This window comes from Heterodontus francisci, chromosome 7 (assembly GCF_036365525.1).
Source record: "Heterodontus francisci isolate sHetFra1 chromosome 7, sHetFra1.hap1, whole genome shotgun sequence".
In the NCBI taxonomy this organism is placed as follows: Eukaryota; Metazoa; Chordata; class Chondrichthyes; order Heterodontiformes; family Heterodontidae; genus Heterodontus; species Heterodontus francisci.
In genome coordinates this window covers 119,431,161-119,453,778 of record NC_090377.1, presented here as the reverse complement: position 1 = coordinate 119,453,778, position 22,618 = coordinate 119,431,161, and the positions used below count along the sequence as shown (strand labels likewise).

Sequence of the window (22,618 nt, the reverse complement as noted above, 5' to 3'; positions counted from 1 at the left end):
GCTGGAAATCTGAAATAAAAGCAGAAAATGCTGGAAATACTCAGCAGGTCTGGCAGCATCTGTGGAGAGAGAAACAGAGTTAACGTTTCAGGTCTGTGACCTTTCATCAGAACTGGCAAAGGTTAGAAAAGAATTAGGTTTGAAGCAAATGAAGGGGGTGATGGTGGGGAAGAGAACAAAAGGGAAGGTGTGTGATCGGGCAGAGGGCAGGCGAGATTAAGTAACAAAGCTGTCATGGGACAAAGGCCAGGAGTGTATTAATGATTGTGGTGAAAGACAAAGCATTAGTTAAATCTGGTGGTAAAGATGGCATGGATGAGAGTTTCAGCAGTGTTCTTTTGATTAGTCGCCCAGGGCAGGTGGACCTTAGAGTCATACAGCACAGAAACGGGCCCTTCGGCCCATCGTGTCTGTGCCGGCCATCAAGCACCTAACTATTCTAGTCCCATTTTCCAGCACTTGGCCCGTAGCCTTGTATGCTATGGCATTTCAAGTGCTCATCTAAATACTTCTTAAATGTTGAGGGTTCCTGCCTGGACCATATCTTCAGGCAGTGTGTTCCAGATTCCAACCACCCTCTGGATGAAAATATTTTTCCTCAAATCCCCTCTAAACCTCCTGCCCCTTACCTTAAATCTATGCCCCCTGGTTATTGACACCTCCGCTGAGGGAAAAAGTTTCTTCCTATCCATCCTATCAATGCCCCTCATAATTTGGTATACCTCAATCAGGTCCCCCCTCAGCCTTCTCTGTTCCAAGGAAAACAACCCTAGCCTTTTCAGTCTCTCTTCATAGCTGAAATACTCCAGTCTAGGCAATATCCTGGTGAATTTCCTCTGCACCTTCTCCAGTGTAATCACATCCTTCCTATAGTGGTGCCCAGAACTGTACACAGTACTCCAGCTGAGAGTGAGATGGCCCCGAGGTGTGTGATATATAGTCAAGGCTCGGCTTGGCCATAGGTCTCTGTCACATAGGAAGTTCCTTTTTTTAACAGGGTGCCTGGAGTTTTGTCTTGCTTTCTGCACTGTGGAATTTATTAGATGTGACTGACAAATCATTTGAAGTGTGTGCCACTCCTGTTCAATTCCTCCCCCTCCTTCAAAGTAAAAATAGCCAGCGATAAGCTCTTCTGTGTACCAGCTTGTATTCAAGTTGCTTGTGCAATCTTGATTGCCCATGTATGGCTTGGGAAAATGTGGCAGTAAAATGGTCTTAAAGTGCGATCTTGCAAGTCAAGAATGCAGCAGATATGCAACTTTTCACCAAAAACTCTGCTCCTGTTGAGAATTGCGTAGTACCTACAACAGAGAAACAGGCCATTCGGCCCAGCTGCTCTCTGCGATCTGTATACTCTGCATGAGCCTCCTCCCACTCTTTATTGCTTCTCCCAACCCTGACCCATATCCCTTTACTCCTTGCTCACTCATTTATGCATCAAGCCATCCATTAAATACGTCAACAATATCACCACCCCATGTTGGCACTATTTCGAAGAAGAGCAGGGGAGTTCTCACCAGTGTCCTGGCCAATCTTTATCCCTCAATCAACATCACAAAAAACAGATTATCTGGGTCATTATCACAAGTCTGTTCTTGGGAGCTTGCTGTGCACAAATTGGCTTCCACGTTTCCTACATTACATCAGTGACTACACTTCAAGAGTATTTGGTTGGCTATAAAAGTGGTTTGGGACGTCCAGTGGCCATGAAAGATGCTATAGAAACGCAAGTTATTCTTTTTTTCTTTCGTGTTCTCATCATCCCCTGTGTAAAGAAATCCCTTTATATGATCTTTATTTGGCCAAAGTGGACTTGGAGCAGCAACCTGTAGGAAAGTCTACATCAGACCAGTGGGAGTCATTCAAAAAGGAAATAGTGAGCGTTCAGGGCCAACATGTTCCTGTAAAGGTGAAGGGTAGGACCAACAAGTCCAGGGAACCCTCGATGATCAGGGATATAGAGGATTAGGTAAGAAAAAAAAAGGGAGGCTTATTGTAGATTCAGAGGGCTGAAAACAGCAGAGGCCCTCGAGGAGTATAGAAAGTGTAGTGGAGGGTACTTACAGTAATTAGGAGAGTGAAGAGGGGGCATGAAAAAACACTGGCAGGCAAGATAAAGGAAAATCCCAAGGCGTTTTATAAGTATGTTAAGGGCAAGAGGATAACCAGTGAAAGAATAGGGCCCATTAGGGACCAAAGTGGCAATGTATGTGCGGAGCCAGAGGACGTAGTTGAGGTTTTAAATGATTACTTTTCATCTGTGTTCACTATGGAGAAGGACGATCTAGGTGTAGAGATCAGGGAGTGATATACCTGAACAAGTTAGCATTGAAAGGGAGGAAGTATTAGCAGTTTTAGCAGGCTTAAACGTGGATAAATCCCCAGGCCCAGATGAGATGTATCCCAGGCTGTTATGTGAGGCAAGGGAGGAGATTGCAGGGGCTCTGATACAAATTTTCAAATCCTCTCTGGTCACAGGAGAGGTGCCAGAGGACTGGAGGACAGTGAATGTGGTACCATTATTCAAGAGGGGTAGCAGGGATAAACCAGGTAATTACAGGCCAGTGGGTCTAACATCAGTGGTAGGGAAATTATTGGAAAAAATTCTGAGGGACAGGATTAATCTCCACTTGGAGAGGCAGGGATTAATCAGGGATAGTCAGCATGGCTTTGTCAGGGGGTAGATCATGTCTAATAAATTTGACTGAATTTTTTGAGGAGGTGACCAGATGTGTAGACGAGGGTAAAGCAGTTGATGTAGTCTACATGGACGTCAGTAAGGCTTTTGATAAGGTCCCGCATGGGAGATTGGTTAAGAAGGTAAGAGCCCATGGGATCCAGGGCAATTTGGCAAATTGGATCCAAAATTGGCTTAGTGGAAGGAGGCAGAGGGTGATGGTCGAGGGTTGTTTTTGTGAATGGAAGCCTGTGACCAGTGATGTACTGCAGGGATCGGTGCTGGGATCCTTGCTGTTTGTAGTGTACATTAATGATTTAGACATGAATATAGGAGGTATGATCAGTAAATTCGTAGATGACACAAAAATTGGTGGTGTCGTAAATAGTGAAGAGGAAAGCCTTAGATTACAGGACGATATAGGTGGGCTGGTAAGATGGGCAGAGCAGTGACAAATGGAATTTAATCCTGAGAAGTGTGAGGTGATGCATTTTCGGAGGACTAACAAGGCAAGCGAATATACAATGGATGGTAGGACCTTAGGTAGTACAGAGGGTCAGAGGGAACTTGGTGTACTTGTCCATAGATCACTGAAGGCAGCAGCACAGGTAGATGAGGTGGTTAGGAAGGCATATGGGATACTTGCCTTTATTAGCTGAGGCATAGAATATAAGAGCAGGGAGGTTATGATGGAGCTGTATAAAATGCTAGTTAGGCCACAGCTGGAGTATTGTGTACAGTTCTGATCACCACACTATAGGAAGGATGTGATTGCACTGGAGAGGTTGCAGAGGAGATTCACCAGGATGTTGCCTGGGCTGGAGCATTTCAGTTATGAAGAGAGACTGGATAGGCTCGGGTTGTTTTCCTTAGAGCAGAGAAGGCTGAGGAGGGACATGATTAAGGTGTACAAAAGTATGAGGGGCATTGATAGGGTAGATAGGAAGTGACTTTTTCCCTTAGCGGAGGTGTCAATAACCGGGGGGGCACAGATTTAAGGTAAATCTATGGCGCGGGCTGATGGGCCTGTTTCTGTGCTGTATAACTCTATGACTATGACTGTATGACTCTATGATCTGTTCGTGGATACCTTATACTTATTTCAACTTAAAATCATTACTTAGCTTGCGTTAGCAGCCACAAGCATGTTTTCACAATGTGTTTGGCAAATTTACTTCGAAACGCTCTTTCGCAAAGGTGATGGCCTTTCAAAGAACAAGAGAACTTGCATTTAGATAGCACCTTTCATGATGTCGGGACAACTCAAAGCACTTCAAAGGTAACTTAAGTGTCAACTGCGGCTCAGTGGGTAGCGCTGTCACTTGTGAGGCAGAAGGTTATGGGTTTAAATCCCAGCAGCTTGAGTACAAAATCTCGGCTGACACTCCCAGTGCAGTATTGAGGGCGTGCTGCACTGCCCAAGGTGCCGTTTTTCGGATGAGACGTTTGTTACGGACAGTGGGGGGATGGTGTCGATGACTTCCTCTTTTCGCCTCTCAACTGATCGTTGACACTATTTTAAAAAAAGTTGTTTTAATCCCTGAGTGTTTTAGAGGTCAAATAAACAGATAAACTGCAGGTTTTCTCATAGGATTTAAAGAAAGGTAAATTATTTATTAAGCAGTACCCAAAAAATATCACAACCTCACCCACTCACACATGCACACACATGAGGTGGAGATTAGAGGATAGCATGTATTTCTGTCCGATTGTTGGAAAAAGAGTTCACTTTTGAAACCTTCTTGGTTTCCTGGACAGAATTTTTTTAACAGTGGTGTTCCTTTTCTTGGTTCACTGAAGTTTTGCAGACTCATCTGGTTAAGATTCAGTCAAAGTCGATGGTGAGGATCCTGTTATGATTTCCCAGGTGGGGAGTTTTCAAGGTCACCTTGCAGTCTCTGCCTCCGTGGTTTAAAGATGTTACAGGCAGGGTTGTCTTCTTGGCTGGGATGGATCTCTTGCCTTCCTAGCTAACCGATCTGTCTTTCAGAGGAGTGTCTTTTTTTTAAAAAGAAAAACCCTTAGCAGGCTTGGTTTTGGTCAGGTGACCATAAATGCTCTCCCCTGTTGTGTTCATAACAATGTCTTTAAACATGGGGCCATTGTTAAACAATAGGGTTTGAATGTGGCTTATCTTAATAAAGTGGTGTTATGTCCCACCTATTATCTTGGCTTTGAATCTGGAGTCTCCCTGTCTGCGAAGGTTTTGTAAACCCAATTCTTGGAAATAAGAGCCATTAAGCATTGAATGGGCTATTTAGCATTTTAATGTGCCTTCCCCAGGACTAGTCCAGATGTGATGATGGGTTTAGGGTACAACATTCACTGTGTATATTTGATGTATAGGAGAGGTCACCTGACCTCTTACTCCATCTTGAATGCAGATAAAGCGTGTCCATTCTTTTGGAGTTTAGTTCATCAGTTCATTTTTACAGTTCATAATTGCTGTAGTTCACTTTAGTTCATAACTATCCCTATCGTGAGCACGATATGTTAAACTGAGGCCCCATCTGCCCTCTCATGTGGATGTATAAGATCCTAAGTCTCTAATTCAAAGAAGAACAGGGGAGTTATCCCCGGTGACCTGGCAAATAATCCCTCAGCCAACACCTAAAACAGATAACTGGTCATTATCATATTGCTTGTTGGCGGGAGCTTGCTGCGCTCAAATGTATGCCACCCAGAGGTCATGAAAGACACAATATAATTCTCCAATCCATTCCCACTCTGACCTTGCTGTCCTTGGCCTCCTATACTGTTCTGATGAAGCCCATTGGGGACTTGAGGAACAGCACCTCATCTTTTGATTAGCACTTTACAGCCTTCTGGACTCAATATTGAGTTGAATAATTTCTGGGCGGCATAGTGGTGCAGTGGTTAGCACCGCAGCCTCACAGCTCCAGCGACCTGGGTTCAATTCTGGGTACTGCCTGTGTGGAGTTTGCAAGTTCTCCCTGTGTCTGCGTGGGTTTCCTCCGGGTGCTCCGGTTTCCTCCCACATGCCAAAGATTTGCAGGTTGATAGGTCAATTGGCCATTATAAATTGCCCCTACTATAGGTAGGTGATAGGGACAGGTGGGGATGTGGTAGGAATATGGAATTAGAGTAGGATTAGTATAAATGGGTGGTTGATGGTCGGCACAGACTCGGTGGGCTGAAGGGCCTGTTTCAGTGCTGTATCTCTAAACCATTGCTCCCATTTTTTCAGACAGTAGCTGTTGTTGATGATTCTGCATTTTCCCATTTACACCTCCTCAAGGTCCATCTTTTGTTTCCTTACTTGTCCCTTTACCATCTCCTTTTTGCCTCGCACCATCATCCCTTTTGTCATTTAATCTCTCCTGCCCTTCTGCCTGATCACAAACCTTCCCATATATTCTTTCCTTCCCTCCCTCCTTTCCCTGGCTCTGTATTTGCTTAAAACCTGTTAACACCTCTAACTTATTCCAAATCTGATGAAATATTAACGCTGTTTGCTGTCTCGACACGTGCTGCCTGACCCAGCATTTTCTGTTTTTATTTCAGGTTTCCAGTATCTGCAGTGTTTTGCTTTTCTTTCTGAATGCAAGTCTTGCTTTCTGTCTATGCCACTTGCTGACATTATGAGTCTGCCTTTAGCTGGCATCACAAAACTCCGAAATAGAAAAGGATAGTGTGCAGTAGGAATACTAACTCGCGAAGCTGACGGATGTATTGCGCTAAGTCCAGTTCAGCCCACAGTGCCGGTTTTACAACATCCACCTGCCTGTGTTGGTTAAGACAAAAGCTTGTTCACATCCAATCCCACAACTAAATTCCTTGGGACAATGTTCTTCTTTAGGCCAAGTGAACCTTTTGACCCAGTGAGGTCAAAGTGCAGATTGTGTTCAATCTGGGCCAACCCAAATTGCTTACTAACTTTCTGTTGCTAGGAGATGACAGAACCGTAGTTGATACTTGAACCCAACTAGATTCTTCTGGTTCCCTTCTACTCCACTTTGATCGTCCGTCAGATATCCATAGTGGTGTCAGCTGTGGTTTAGTGGGCAGCACTCTTGCCTCCGAGTCAGGAGGTTGTGGGTCCAAGTCCTACTCCAGGACTTGAGCGCAAGATTCAGGCTGACACTGCCAGTGCAGTACTGAAGGAGTGCTGCACTGTTGGAGGTGCTGCCTTTCGGATGATGTGTTAAAACTGAGGCCCTATCTGCCCTCTCAAGTGAACATAAAGGGTCCCGTGGTGCTATTTCGAAGCAGAGCAGGGGATTTTGCCATGGTGTCCTGGCCAATATTTATCCGTCAAGCAAAGTGACTAAAACAGATTATCCGGTCATTATCACTTTGGTGTTTATGGGATCTTGCTGTGCACATACTGGCTGCCACATTTCCAACATTACAACACTTCAAAAACTCCTTTCATTGGCTGTAAAGTGCTTTGGGACATCCTGAGGTTGGAAAAGGTGCTATAAAAATGCAGGTTTCCTTCTTCTCACAAATGCATGCTTGAGTGGTTTCAGTTCACTTTGGATGAGTCTCTCCTGCTTTCCTAGTTCAGCAACATTACACCAGGCTCACTGGCCAGGCCAGCATTTATTGCCCATCCTTAATTGCCCTTGAGAAGGTGGTGGTGAGCTGCCTTCTTGAACCGCTGTAGTCCATGTGGTGTAGGTACACCCACAGTGCTGTTAGGAAGGGAGTTCCCAGTGACAGTGAAGGGATGACGATATAGTTCCAAGTCAGAATGGTGTGTGGGACTTGATGAACTTGCAGATGATGGTGTTTCGAAACATAACTTGCAGCCTTTGCCCTTGTAGGTGGAGGAGGCTGACAGTTCGGGTGGTAAGATCACAAAAGCCTTGGTGAGTTGAAGAAGTGCATGCTGTACCTGGTACACACTGCTGCCACTGTGCGTCAGTGGTCAAGGAATTGCCTTTGGCATTGACTTATTGAAGGTTACGCCAAGGAAGGAATGTGGTTAAGACACTGCACCAAGGAGCCGCTTTTCAACTCGCCTCTTAAACCAGGTCTGTTTTTCCGCAGGTGACTCCTCCTTCTCACCGCCTCCCAGAGCACCCACCAGTTCACCCCCCTCCCATCAGTGTTGACGAAACCGCGCCACTAAAACCTGTTGAGGAAAGCAGCAAATGGACACGGCACCCTACGGTGCAGAGAGGTAGGACATCTTCATTTGATTCAATATGGATGCCTGTCTCTGACAACTCAACTCTTGCACGTGGAGCAGAGGAGGCAGCCCAACTCTAACGCCGCCCATCTCCGCTTCTGCCTCAGCTCATCAGCTGCTGAAACCTTCATCCACGCCTTTGGGACCTCCGACTCAACCATTCCAATGCTCTCCAGGCCAGCCTCCCACCTTTGCCCCTCCGTAAGCTTCAGTTCATCCAAAACTCTGCTGCCTGTATCCTAACTCGCACCAAGTCCTGTTTGCCCATCGCCCCTCTGCTCGCTGACCTACAGTGGCTCCCTGTCCGACAATTCCTCCATTTTAAAATTCTCATCCTTGTCTTCAAATCCCTCCATGGCCTCGCCCCTCACTATCTCTGTAAACTCCTCCAACCCCACAAGCCATCAAGATTTCTGCGCTCCTCCAATTCTGGCCTCATCAGCATCCCCGATTTTAATTGATCCAGCATTGGCGGCCGAGCCTTCAGCTGCCTGGGATCTAAACCTCTCCTCCTTTCCGCCTCTCTGTCTCTCCTCCTCTCCGCCTCTCTCTCCTGCTTTAAGACTCTCCTTATAACCAACCTCTTTGACCAAGCTATTGGTCAGCTGATGTAATGGCTCCTTCTGTGGCCCGGTGTCAAATTTTGTCTGATAACTTTCCAGTGAAGCACCTTGAGACGTTTTACCATGTTAAGGTTGCTATGTAAATGCAGGTGGTTGTTGCTGTGGTGGTGACCAGGACTTCACGCAAACCAGTGCCATTTGCTGTCCTATGATAATCCACAGGCGGAAAGTGCCGAGCTTGATTAAGTGGGATCAAACTCGGGAGCTACTTGTATTTGATGGCGAGGCCTTGGGTCAGTAACGCATCCTCAGGGTTGCCAACTCTCCAGGATTGCTGTGGAGTGTCCAGGCATTAAGGATTAGTCTGGTCACTGCTGTGAGCAATTGTGGGAGGAATATCGGAAGGGCATTGAGACAAATTGGTGTTTTTTTTCATTGTATTTCAACACTTTCAGTTATTAGTTACAAAAGTATTAGTGACGGGGGAAAACATCACTTTTGGAGGCGGAAGGCCATGTAATGAAACCTCCAGGGCTATGTCCAACCAGAGTTGGCAACTCTAGGACATTCTCCAGAATCCTGCCACATTAGCCAAGTGTTGTGTGGAAAAGTAAATCCACCACACAGACACATGAGACTGTTCATTGGCTCAACATGGCTTATCCAATGTGCCAGCTGTGGCTCAGTGGGAAGCTCCTAGCCTCTGAGTCCATGCTGGAGCTACTGGGGGACTGGCTCATTCCCTACTGGAGCTGCTGGGAAACTGCTGGTGGACTGACTGACTGCCCACTGGAGTTGTTGGTGGACTGGCTCACTCCCGACTGGAGCCGCGGGGGAGGATAGTGTTGGGCTGGCTTGTTTTGAGCTCGCTGTGAGTTGAAGGTGAGTCTGGGGCAGACAGCTGCTGTTATATTTCTACAGTAGATATCTACAGATGGAGGAGTGGTCTGTATGCTGAGCAAGCCCATCTGTACAGGTGAATCACTGCTGCTGTATTTAAACATTCTCTTCACCCACAAGTGTGTTGGTTACACCTGTCTCTGTGTCGGTCAAACATTGAAAAACATCTTCATTAAAAACTGCTTCAGTTGCCTGCAATATCACAACATAAATAATTATGCTATTCCAGCTGCTCCAACTTCCAGTGAATGACAGAATACCTTTAGAATGGAACCAGTTCCCCTTCTGTGAAGTATGGCAATCTCAAATTCAGCCTGCTGGATGTGCTCTTGTTCTTTCTCTCTTAATCTGTCTCTTTCTCTGTCTCCATCTGCCTCTCTCTGCTGAGGCAGTGCTGCACTGTCAGAGGTGCCGTCTTTCGGGCGAATCCGAGACTGTGCCTGTAAATGTTCCCATGGTGCTCCTTGTGTCAGTTGTGACTCGTTGGATCCCCCTCCCGCCTTTTGAGATGCAAAGTTGTGGATTCAAATCCCACTCCAAGACTTGAGTGCGAAAGACAAGGCTGACACTCCAGTGCAGTACTGGGGGAGTGCTGCAGTGTCGGAGGTGCCGTCTTTCGGATGAGACGTTCAACCAAAGCCCTGTCTGCCCTCTCATGTGGATGTTAATAGATCCCATCACTATTTTGAAGAAGCGCAGGATAGTTATCCCTCAATGAACATCACAAAAACAGATTATCTGGTAATTATCACATTGCTGTTTGTGGGATCTTGCTGTGCACAAATTGGCTGCTACATTACAGCAGTGACTAAACTTATAAAGCATTTCACAGGCTGTAAAGTGCTTTGGGACATCATATAAATGCAAGTCTTTCTTTATGCTGGATCTGCCAGTGCTTTTGATGCAGTAATGTTACGTACTCGGGAACAACGGCAGCTACAGGGGATTGTCAGCTCGGGGTTCACGCCATGTGGAATACCCCACAATAAAGCGTGAAGTGTAGTGTAGCAAGGTTGGGGTCCTGGGCTTGTGTCTTCTGGGCTGCCGGATGTGATTTGGAAGCGCCACAGGTCGCTTTGTGGAGTCGCAGCACCATCCAGTGGTAGAAAGCAGAATTGCAGAGAGAGTGAAGTTCTCAACAGAGCCAATCTGCCCAACATTGAATGCATTCTTTTACAATGCCAATTGCGCTGGGCAGGACATGTGTCACGCATAGAGGATTCCAGAATGCCAAAAGCTGTGCTTTATGGTGAACTGTGCTCCGGCAAGCGAGATCAAGGTGCACCTCGCAAATGATTTAAAGAGCAGCTGAAAAGACAGCTTTCTCTCGTTGACATTGATCAATGGGTGTGGGAGCAGTAGGCTGCCGACAGAGACAGCTGGCACTCAACAACCAGGAAAGCAACCTGCGAGTTCCAAACTAACAGACACGAGGTTGCTGATGAAAGGCGTGGACAAGGGAAGGAGTCTGCTTATACCAGAGTCCCTCCAAACCAGGAGTGCTTGTGCCTCAACTATTCAAGAGGCTGCCGATCGGGAATTCTCCAGCGTTCATGCCAGATACCACAGAGACATGCCTTTTCCATGATCGTCACCTGCAAAGAATCTGCCACCGTCACAGCAGGCAAACATTGCTAGTCAGTAATAGATCCATGTGCAAAGATATTTCGTGAAGACATGAAGATGGTGGAAATCTGTACTGGGTGGATGTTCAGTGTGGGGTATTTTGTAATCCAATGTCTCCCGATGTCTCTTTCTCCCCCCCGCCATCCCTCCTGTGGCAATGCCCTGAAGTGGTGAACAGTGTCCGTGGGCTGTTTATTAATAGTTGGGGTAGGCGGAGGACATCCACAATCGAGCCTGATCCTCACCTCATTTTATTCTCGTGTCGCCTCTGCTTTTGTTACATTTCTTGGTTAAATCACACTGTGGGCAGAGTAAAGACCCCCATTCGGTGTGTGATGAGAGTGCTCATTCTCACTTGGGAAAGAAAGTTAGAAGTTGCATTTCTATAGCGCCTTTCACGACCTCAGGATGTCCCAATGCGCTTTCCAGCCGAGAAGTACCTTTTGAAGTGTAGTCACTGTTGTAATGTCGGAAACGCAGCAACCAATTTGAACACAGCACGATCCCACAAATGTGGTGATCAGCAGGTCATCTGTTTGTGGTGGTGATGGTTGAGGGATACTGGGAGAATGCCCTAGCTCCTCTTCAGATAATGCCATAGGATCTTTTCTGTCCACCTGAGAGGAGAGTCGGGGCCAGGAAGAGGTGAATGTGCAAGAGGCCATAATTGAAGCAATTAGGTCAGCCAGTACAGCGGGGGTGATGGGTGAGCGGGACTTGGTACAAGTTGGAAAATGGGCGGCAGAGTTTTGGATGAGCTCATGTTCACGGAGGGTGGAGGGAGGGAAGCTGACCAGGAGAGAGCGCTGGAATGGTTGAGTCTGGAGGTGACAAAGGGAGGCTGACACTGAGTGGGCTGGCACACTGAAAACGGTTGAGATTCCTTGTGGAAATCTAGCCCTGACTGAGCCAATAGGTGAGGATCAGCTGAGGGTTCATCAGCTGAGTGAGGTTGGCTCTACAGTGTTGGCGTCCCACAGAGAGACGCCAACGCCGGTCATTGGGCATAGAATGAAGCCAATCTTTGACTAGCTGCTCTCTTGTTCCTTTTAAGGCTCTGGAGGAGAGAAGATTGGCCCAAAAGGTGACAGTGGGTCTGGCTTTGGTACGGCCACTGTATTCAAAGGAGAGAAGGTACGTGCGAAATGGGTCCATGCAGAACAGGCTGCTACACATCAGATTACGTTTTCAAAATGAATTCTGGGATGTGGGTGCCGCAGGTTGTTGCCCTGAGATCGCAGTGAGGTGGGCCTTCTTGAGCTGCTGGTAGTGGTTTTTTTGTTATAACTGAGTGGCCACTTCGAGAGAGCCAGTAAGAGTCAACCACGTTGGTGTGGGACTGGAGTCATATTTAGGCCCAGACAGGGTAAGGATATAGAAACATAGAAAAATAGGAGCAGGAGTAGGCCATTTGGCCCTTCGATCCTGCTCCGCCATTCAATACGATCATGGCTGATCGTCCAAACTCAGTACCCTTTTCCCGCTTCCTCCCCGTTTCCCTTGGTCCCTTTAGCCCTAAGAACTATATCTAACTCTTTCTTGAATATATTTAATGATTTGGCCTCAACTGCTTTCCATGGTAGAGAATTCCACAGGTTCACCACTCTCTGGGTGAAGAAATCTCTCCTCATCTCGGTCCTAAATGGCTTACCCCTTATCCTTAATAGAAACGTAGAAAAATAGGTCAGGACGGGAGCTTTCCTGCCCTAAGAAGCATTAGTGAAGCAGTTGCCTTTTTTTTTTAAGGACCATTCCATGCTCACTGTCACTGGTACCAGTTGTCAATGAGGTTGTGTGTTGACTGGAGGTGGATAAGGAAGGCAATCTTGGACAGTGTTGTGCCATGCAGAACCTGTGCCAGATGTAGCTTTGCCAGTGCTGCCTGGTGCAGTGGCTGTGGTGCACTGTTCACCAGTCACTGGAATGCCCACTTAGGAAAATGCGGAGGCATATCAACCAGCCAGTCCCTTGAGGCAGTCCCATGTTGCCATGGTCTGACTGGGCATTGTGACTCCCCATTGCTGCCCCCACCACCTCTACAACACACCAGAGGCCTCATAATCTCCTGTAAGTGGTGAGAAGAACCTAACAGCCGATAAAAGTAGTTCCAGGAGATAAACCACCATCAGACACATCTCCCGGTGCCCACTAACCTTCCCTAAACTGAACTCATATTGAGCTGTTCCAGAGGGCACCAACCCTTAGCAAAATAAAGAAAAACTGCCTGACCTGTAATCTGGTTCTATACCTAGATAACTTACACACAAGTCCTCACTAACTCAAATAGTCCATACCATAGACACAGTCCAATCCTGAAGACCTCAATTCAAATCTCTTCACAGTCGGTCTCTTCCTAATGGAATCTCCACCAATTGTGGTAACTACAGGCCTTCAAGCTCACCGTTGCTCTGGTGACATACCTCTGAACCCCTTTCGAGAGCTTTACCTATTACCCACCATGTGAGGTGACCAAAACAGACAATCATAGAATCAGACAACACAGAAGGAGGCTATTCGGCCCATCGTGCCTGTGCTGGCTCTTTGAAAGAGCTATCCAATTAGTCCCACTCTCCTGCTCTTTTCCCCAGAGCCCTGAAAATTTCTCCTCTTCAATTTATTTATCCAGTTCCCTTTTGGAAGTTACTATTGAATCAGTTTCCACCAACCTTCCAGGCAGCGCATTCCAGATCAGAACAACTCACTGCTTAAACGAAACTCTCTTCTCCCCTCTGCTTCTTTTGCTAATTATCTTCAATCTGTGTCCTTTGGTTACTGACCCTCCTGCCAGTGGAATCGGTTTCTCCTTATTTACGCGATTAAAACCCTTTGTTAAATCTCCCCTTAACCTTCTCCAGTCTCTCCACTAGACGCATGGATTTTAGGGTTTGAAGGCCTCTCCACCTTTGACAACCGGAAGACCACGAACGGGGAAAGGATCTTTTGGAAGCTTTAACCCAATCCCTAGATGGTGCGGGCGCACGACCTAAAATTCAACTCTTTTGCCCTACGTTTGCTTGTTTTGAGCTGGGCTGCCTGTAAAAGGGTTAGTGAGTGGGAGCGCTCGATTACAATTCTGTGCTTGTGATGACTGGTGGCGCTGAGGCTGAACAAAGTGATGTGACCTCTGGCGAGTTCCTCATTTCACCCCTTTCCCAGTTTGTGTTCCTAACGTGATGCTTTTTTTCTTCTTTGCTCCTTTCCTGCAGGGTGACAAAGGAGATCCGGGTGAAAAGGTGAAGTATAGCCAGAATATTCCTTCGACTTCATAGAACCTTACAGAACTGAAGGAGACCATTCGGCCCATCGTGCCTGTGCTGTCTCTTTGAAAGAGCTTTCCAATTAGTCCCACTCCTCCTCTCTTTCCCCATAGCCCTGCAAGTTTCTCTTTTCCAAGTATTTATCCAATTCCCTTTTGGAAGTTACTATTGAATCTGCTTCCACCAGCCTTTCAAGCAGCGCATTCCAGATCAGAACAATTCCCTTCCGCAAGAAAAGTCCTCCTCTTCCCCCCCCCCTTTTTTTTTGCCAGTTATATTCCCGACCCTCCTGCCAATGGAAACAGTTTCTGCCTATCTGTTCCGTCAAAGCACTTAAATTTTTTTAAGCTAGTTTGATGGAGAGAGACGCCCTTGCTGAGGAATCAGTGTGGGTGGCAGCGCTGAGATCCCAGATCCTGCTGCCGAGCGGTTGGCCTCATTCGGTCCGTTCTGACTGATGGTCTGTGATGCTCTCACATTATTCCAACACTTGGTGTCATCAGAAGAGCTGCTTTCTACCAGTTAGATCCTCTCGATTTTGCCTGGGAATGGCACTGCGGGATCTTAACCTCCAGATTAATATGAAATCCCACTGCGCGAGATTTATTAACAGCTTTTTATCGGTCCCCAGCTGCGTGGCTCAGAATGTGCCAATCGGTATTGACTCACTAGTTGGCAGTAGCCTTGGGGTTCCCGGGTTGGGCACTGAGCCACTCATTGCCATGTGTGTGCCAGTATCCCAGGTCCGCCTGAGCTAGTCTGCTGCCCATATCCTCGCTCACAACAAGTCCTGTTTTCTTGTGTTTACTGACCGATGCTGACTCCCCACCCGGCCACACCTCGATTTTAAAATCCTCCTTTTGTTTTGTATTCAAATGCCTTCATGGCCTCGCTCCTCCCTAACTCTGTAAACTCCTCCAGCCCCACAACCCTCTGACATATATCTGCTCTTTCAATTCTGGCCTCTTGAGCATCCCTGATTTTAATTGTTCCCCCATTGACGGCCGTGCCGCCGGCTGCCGAGGCCCTGAGCTCTGGAATTCCCTCCCTAAACCTCTCTGTGCCCCTCTCCTCCTTTAAGACGCTCCTTAAAACCTACCTCTTTGACCAAGCTTTTGGCCAACTGTCCTAATATCTCCTTATGTGACTTGGTGTCAAGTTTTGTTTAATGATGCTCCTGTGAAGCACCTTGAGACATTTTACTGCGTTAATAGGCGCTATATAAATGCAGCTTGTTGAAGTAGAAAATCAGACAGTGAGCTGAAGGTCAGATTTAAGTTTCTCTTCTTCCTTCCGCCACCACCCACCCCTGTTAGGGCACAGCTGGATTTGGCTATCGTGGGCCGAAAGGAGAAAAGGGGTCTCCAGGAATCCCAGGCCTTCCCGGTTCTCCTGGACCTGCTGGTTCCCCTGTGACAGTCCAGGAGCGTGGTGATGGAGTTGTTGTGGAGCACACTGTTGGTGTACAAGGACCACCTGGGCTGCCCGGACCACCTGGGAGAGATGGGGAGCCGGTGAGTAGCGACAAATACAATGATTCCACCAGCGATCCCCCGGTGTGGCCATATAATCTGGGCGACTGCTGTGTGAGCTTTTATTGTAGCAGTCATGATAATGCACGGCATTGTACTGTGCCCCGTTGCTCCCCGAAATTACATAGGATTTGCAACACAGAAACAGGCCATTCGGCCCAACAGGTCTCTGCCAGCATTTATGCTCCACAAAAGCCTCCTCCAATCTCTCTTCATCTCAGCCTATCAGCATATCCTTTTATACCTTTCTCCCTACTGTGATTATTGGGATTTGCCTTAAATTCTTCCATGCTATTCACTTCAACCACTCCCAACGGGAGCGAGTTCCACACCACTCCCTCTGGAAAGACCTTTCTCCTGAATTCCTTATTGGATTTGTGATTTGGATCTTTTGCTCTTCCCCACCAGTGCAAACCTTTTCTTTACATTTACCCGCTCAAACCCCTTTGTAATTTTAATGTCCTCTATTAGGCCACCCCTCAAGAAAAAAAAGGAGCTTCTGCCTCTTCAGACTTTCCTGATAGGTTTAAACCTCTTAGTTCTGGTATCATCCTTGTAAATCGTTTTTGCACATTCACTAGTGCTGCTATATCCTTTTCGGAATACGGAGGCTGGAACACTGCTTTAGGTGTGGTCTAATCAAGGTTTGAAATAAGTTTAGCATAACTTTGCTGATTTTCCGTTCTATCCTTTACAGCCTTTTACGCGTATTCTGTTGTAGCATTTGTGGGCGTCGGCAGGCGGAGCCGCAGCCTAGGCCCAGACATGTGCTGCAATTTTCAGGATGGGGTTGAGAGCTGGGGATGGGTGCAGAGCCACTGTGAGCAAACCCCCCAACTGCCCCCACCCCCCCCCCCACCGACTAAGTTTGCCAGCGTCCAAACTGGCAATGGGGCAAGGTCGTCAACTCAGGTTAGATGTATTCCTGGAGGCTTCATCGCATGACGTCCAGCCTCCCACTGCTGCATCCTCGAGCACTGATAGAAAATGAAACAAAAGCACCCAGTTCTGCTTTAACGATCCGTACAGTTTCTATCCCGGGTCGTTCGTAGCAGTGTCCCGGAGATGAGTCTTCACTTCCTGGAGACCCGGCAACAATCCTGGTGGGTTGGCAACCCTAAAGTGGGGATTGTGGCCTCCCTGTTAGGATGGTCGCCCTTGCTGTGCGAAGGAGGGAACTCCTCCCCCCCCCCCACCCCCACCATGACCCCCGAAATTCCGGAGGCACCTGAAAGGATTCTTGGAGTCCTCATGTTAAAACATCTCCTAGTAATTCACACAAGTTAATCCTGCAGTAGAGTTATGCTGACTAACACAGACTGATCAACCAGGCTTCACTGGGGGTGTCTGTTGGCAAGTTACTGAGTGTGCTCCCTGCTCTTCTTCTGAGTGACTCCATGGGAACTTGGAAGGTCCACCTGGGCCACCGAAACGGGCAGCCAGGAGCTCGGTCGGGCATTGTACCCGAACGAAACATGTTGCCCTTGACCTTGTGGGATCCCTGCAGTACCTCAAACTGGAATGTAAGTCTAGAGGCAGAGCTTGACTTGGCCCCACCTTCCGACGGAGGAGAGTGTTGTTAAAGTGACATGAGCTCAAAAAGCAGTGGCAATGCTCACTGACACCACGTCCCATCTGAAGGGGCTGTTGCGCGCTGACACCAGCTGTAGAACTTCCACACGGGGCCGAACGTTCACTTCAAGATCGAGTTTGTTCTGTATGAAAGCTTTTACGGTACGGCTCCATTCAACAAACCCTTTCTCTCCTGGGCCTCAGTGAGCTCGAGAAGCTGCACGGCCTCCTGCTGCTCGTGCAATATCAACAGCTGGAGACCTGTGTGTCGGCAGTCAGTGGCACGCACCTCATGCGCCTTGTGTCTTTAGCTACCATTTGACCAGCCCTGTGTTGATGAAGATCTTAAATACCCAGTAGATTTAAGGTGTCTCTTAAGACTGGTGTGACAGTATGTGTTCTCCTCACAGGGTGATCCTGGTGAAGATGGGAAGAGGGTGAGTGACTTTTTTTAAAATTATAAGCATGTGTTATTGATGGCCCAAGTGTCCTAAGTGGCTGGGCCCTGAGCAACCTGCAGTCATTGAATTTTGCAGAAGAAAGGAGCAGAGTCACCGATAGAATGGGACAGAGTCACCGATAGAATGGGACAGAGTCACCGATAGAATGGGACAGAGTCACCGATAGAATGGGACAGCACTTTATGCTCAATCCTCTTCCAGGGCTTTTCACCACAAGAACCACCTTTTCTAATCCACTCTCTTGTTCACTCCCCATTTCTGTTGCAATCCTTTTGAAACAAGCTAGTTACTTTCTACAAGGGCCTCAGCTTCAGCGATGGTTTGTGGCAGTGAGCTGCACATTGGAAACCGTGCTCTGTGTTAAGAATCCTTTTAAAACCAGTGTTGTGTTCATCCATTCATTACCATCTCACTGACCAGTGGAAACAACCTCTCACTATTTACCTTATCGTGACCCATTGTGATTACAGTATCCGATCATCCCTTAATTAATTTTGGCTCCATAGTGTCGCGTAGAATTATAAAGAATTTGCAGCACAGAAGCAGGCCATTCGTCCCAACTAGTTTATACTGGTTTATACTGTTCTGATGGGTGGCCACAGACCTGAAACGTTAACTCTGCTTCTCTCTGCACAGATGCTGCCAGATCTGCTGAGTATTTCCAGCACTTTCTGTTTTTATTCCAGATTTCCAGCATCCGCAGTATTTCACTTTTAGTTTATACTGGTGTTTATGCTCCACATGAGCCTCCTCCCACCCTTTTTCATCTACCTCTATCAACAAAAGCTCCTATTCCTTTCTCCCCCGTGTTTGTCTAGCTTCCCCTTAAATGCATCTAAGTTATTTGGCTCAACCGCTCCATGTGGTAGCGAGTTCCACATTCTAACCACTCTCTGGGTGAAGAGGTTTCTCCTGGATTCCGTCTTGGATTTATTAGTGATGATCTTATATTTATGGCTCCAATTTTGGTCTCCCACAAGTGGAAACATCTTCTCTATGTCTACTGTGTCAAACCGCTTCATAATGTTAAAAGCCTCTATCAGGTCACCCCATTTATAGTGAAGAGAACCCCAGCCTGTTTAATCAGCTGTAACTCTTCATTCTTGATGAATTACAACCTGTTCCTTTGATTTTACATCCTTCCTGTAACAGAGCGTCCTATAACTGCACACAGTACTCCCACTGTCGTCTATCTAAGCACAAGTTCAAACATCTCTCCTTGCTTTCATTTTCTACGTCCCTAGCTGCACAACAAAGGTTTCTATTTGCCTTTTTTCTTATCTACTTTCAATGGTACCTTTAAAAATAAAGGTCATGCATTTCTACAGCACCTTTCACAACCTCAGGGCCCCCCAAAGTGCCTTACAGCCAATGAGGTACATTCGTTGTAGTGTAGGTGACGCAGCAGCCAATCTGCACACAGCAAGATCCCACAAACAGCAATGTGATAGTGACCTGCTTTTTGCGGTGATGTTGGTTGAGGGATCATTATTAGCCAGGACACTGGGGAGAGCTCCCCTGCTCTTCTTCGAAATAGTGCCGTGGGACCTTTAACATCCACCTGAGAGAACAAAAAGGCCTCTGCCTAACATCTCATCCAAAGGGCAGCACCTCCGACGGTGCAGCACTCCCTCACATTTGCTGTCTAAGGGTCAATGGAATGAAGATACCATGAATGGCAGAACAAGCTCAAGAGGCAGTGAGGCCTTTTCCTATGTTCCAGTACTGCACTGGAGTGTCAGTCTAGGTTATGTTTATTTAAAAAAATTTCCTCTTCATGCACCTCGGGCACTGTTTTTAACCTGGATTATGTGTGAAGACGAGCAATGGGGGGTCCAATGTAATCCAATTTTTGTTATTCCTCGCTTTGTCTAGGGTGAGATTGGACCGCAAGGCTTCCCAGGGGCCCCTGGTGACATTGGGGCCAAAGGAGATAAGGTAAGCCCTCAACAAGATTCATCTTTGCTGTTTGTCACTTTCTTTTTCCTAGATTTCTTGCCGGTTGTGCATTATCTTGTAGGGCGTAAGATTTGGATAAATTTGAAGAGACTTGTAAGATTAGATAAGATAGTGGGGGTTTATGCCCTTCCAAGGCAGGAACAGATAGGGCAGCAAAGCTTTGTTATGTATCAACTTTATTGAGATAAAGGTAAAGCCAAGTTTATTAAGTGTTCAGATAAACTATAGTCACAGACTCGGGCAGTGATTAACAACCTAACACAGATTATACTACACATATTAAAGAAGTGCTTTCAGATGCAGATTTTGGTCTTCAAGCTTTAAGCTTTTTCTCTCTCTCGTAGTTTCTCTTGTTCAACAAGTTCTCTCAGCCATACAGAGACACAGACAAGACTTCTTTTATCCTGGCTGCTCTCCAATTAACCCTCCCTTCACCCAATCATCTTTAACCTTGTGTTAAAGGATGCCTTTCTTAACTAACCAAAAATCATTCTTTTGTTGTTGCTAACCCTGTTGCATTGACTACTTTATCTTCATTGTGATTGTGATATACTGTATTGAGATTGTGATATACTTGATCAAATTAGCATTGAAAAGGAGGAAGTATTAGCTGTTTTAGCAGGCTTAAAGGTGGATAAATCCAAAGGCCCAGATAAGATGTATCCCAGGCTGTTATGTGAGGCAAGGGAGGAGATAGCAGGGGCTCTGACACAAATTTTCAGATCCTCTCTGGCCACAGGAGAGGTACCAGAGGATTGGAGGACAGCGAATGTGGTACCATTATTCAAGAAGGGTAGCAGGAATAAACCAGGTGAGTCAAACATCAGTGGTAGGGAAATTATTGGAAAAAATTCTGAGGGACAGGATTAATCTCCACTTGGAGAGGTAGGAATTGATCAAGGATAGTCGGCATGGCTTTGTCAGGGGGGGATCGTGGATTGAATTTTTTGAGGAGGTATAGATGAGGGTAAAGCAGTTGATGCAGTCTACATGGACTTAAGTAAGGCTTTTGATAAGGTCCCGCATGGGAGATTGGTTAAGAAAGTAAAAGCCCATGGGATCCAGGGCAATTTGGCAAATTGGATTCAAAATTGGCTTAGTGGCAGGAGGCAGAGGGTGATAGTAGAGGGTTGTTTTTGTGAATGGAGGCCTGTGATCAGTGGGGTACCACAGGGATCGGTGCTGGGACCCTTACTGTTTGTAGTGTACATTAATGATTTAGATGTGAATATACGAGGGATGATCAGTAAGTTCGCAGACGACACAAAAATTGGTGGTGTCGTAAATATTGAGGAGGAAAGGCTTAGACTACAGGACGATATAGATGGGTTGCTAAGATGGGCGGAGCAGTGGCAAATGGTGTTTAATCCTGAGAAGTGTAAGGTGATGCACTTTGGGAGATCTAACAAGGCAAGGGAATATACAATGGATGGTAGGACCCTAGGGAGTACAGAGGGTCAGAGGGACCTTGGTGTACTTGTCCATAGATCACTGAAGGCAGCATCACAGGTAGATAATGTGGTTAGGAAGGCATACGGGATACTTGCCTTTATTAGCCGAGGCATAGAATATAAGAGCAGGGAGGTTATGATGGAGCTGTATAAAACGCTGGTTAGGCTACAGCTGGAGCACTGTGTACAGTTCTGGTCACCACACTATAGGAAGGATGTGATTGCACTGGAGAGGGTGCAGAGGAGATTCACCAGGATGTTGCCTGGGCTGGAGCATTTCAGCTATGAAGAGAGACTGGATAGGCTGGGGTTGTTTTCCTTAGAGCAGAGAAGGCAGAGGGAGGACCTGAATGAGGTATACAAAATTATGAGGAGCATTGATGGGATAGATAGGAAGAAACTTTTTCCCTTAGTGGAGGGGCCAATAACCAGGGGGCATAGATTTAAGGTAAGGGGCAGGAGGTTTAGAGGGGAGTTGAGGAAGAATTTTTTCACCCAGACGGTGGTTGGAATCTGAAACACACTCCCTGAAGGGATGGTAGAGGCAGGAACACTCAACATTTAAGTAGTATTTAGATGAGCACTTAAAACGCCATAACATACAAGGCTACGGGCCAAGTGCGGGGAAATGGGATTAGTTAGGACGGGTGCTTGATGGTCGGCACAGGCACGTTGGGCTGAAGGGTCTGTTTCTGTGCTGTAAAACTCTGACTCTATGCTTTACATTCCGTGATTTCTTCCCTCATTGGGAGACAAATCTACATTTTGTTCTCACAGAAGCTGTTTTCACTATCTACTCTCAAGATCTCACCCTTTTGCTGCGAGGAAGCATTTTAAAACCTGACATAATCTCCCAGAATCCCTCTACCTTGACATCTTGTCTATACTATACCCTTTTACTAAGTTATTCTACTTTACCATACTACGAAGAAGCGTTCTAATAAAGCTAAATGTTAGTTTATGAGAAGTTAGTTGATAGTTTATAATATATTTTAACGATTAGTATTCTGGTTAGTAACTTTAATCTTGCAGACTGAATATTAAAAAGTAACATTTTAATTCAAGATTCCCTCAGGTGAAATAAACTAAAACAAGAACTTGGGTGGCACAGTGGCGCAGTGGTTAGCACCGCAGCCTCACAGCTCCAGCGACCCGGGTTCAATTCTGGGTACTGCCTGTGTGGAGTTTGCAAGTTCTCCCTGTGTCTGCGTGGGTTTCCTCCGGGCGCTCCGGTTTCCTCCCACAGCCAAAAGACTTGCAGGTTGATAGGTAAATTGGCCATTATAAATTGCCCCTAGTATAGGTAGGTGGTAGGGAAATATAGGGACAGGTGAGGATGGGGTAGGAATATGGGATTAGTGTAGGATTAGTATAAATGGGTGGTTAATGGTCGGCACAGACTCGGTGGGCCGAAGGGCCTGTTTCAGTGCTGTATCTCTAAATCATAAAGAGGATTAAAGAG

At 46.6% G+C, this 22,618-nt stretch overlaps 1 protein-coding gene across 3 annotated transcripts in view; it reads left to right on the top strand.

Annotated features, from left to right (window-relative positions):
* Positions 1–22,618, top strand: part of LOC137372280 (collagen alpha-1(XVIII) chain-like) — a 345,709-nt gene that overhangs the window by 226,119 nt on the left and 96,972 nt on the right. For all 3 annotated transcript variants that reach the window (XM_068036016.1, XM_068036015.1, XM_068036014.1), the window contains 6 exons: positions 7,694–7,826; positions 11,979–12,058; positions 14,131–14,157; positions 15,498–15,695; positions 17,696–17,722; positions 19,622–19,684. In XM_068036016.1, the coding sequence (XP_067892117.1) occupies positions 7,694–7,826; positions 11,979–12,058; positions 14,131–14,157; positions 15,498–15,695; positions 17,696–17,722; positions 19,622–19,684 (528 nt within the window). The remainder of the gene's footprint in view (positions 1–7,693; positions 7,827–11,978; positions 12,059–14,130; positions 14,158–15,497; positions 15,696–17,695; positions 17,723–19,621; positions 19,685–22,618) is intronic.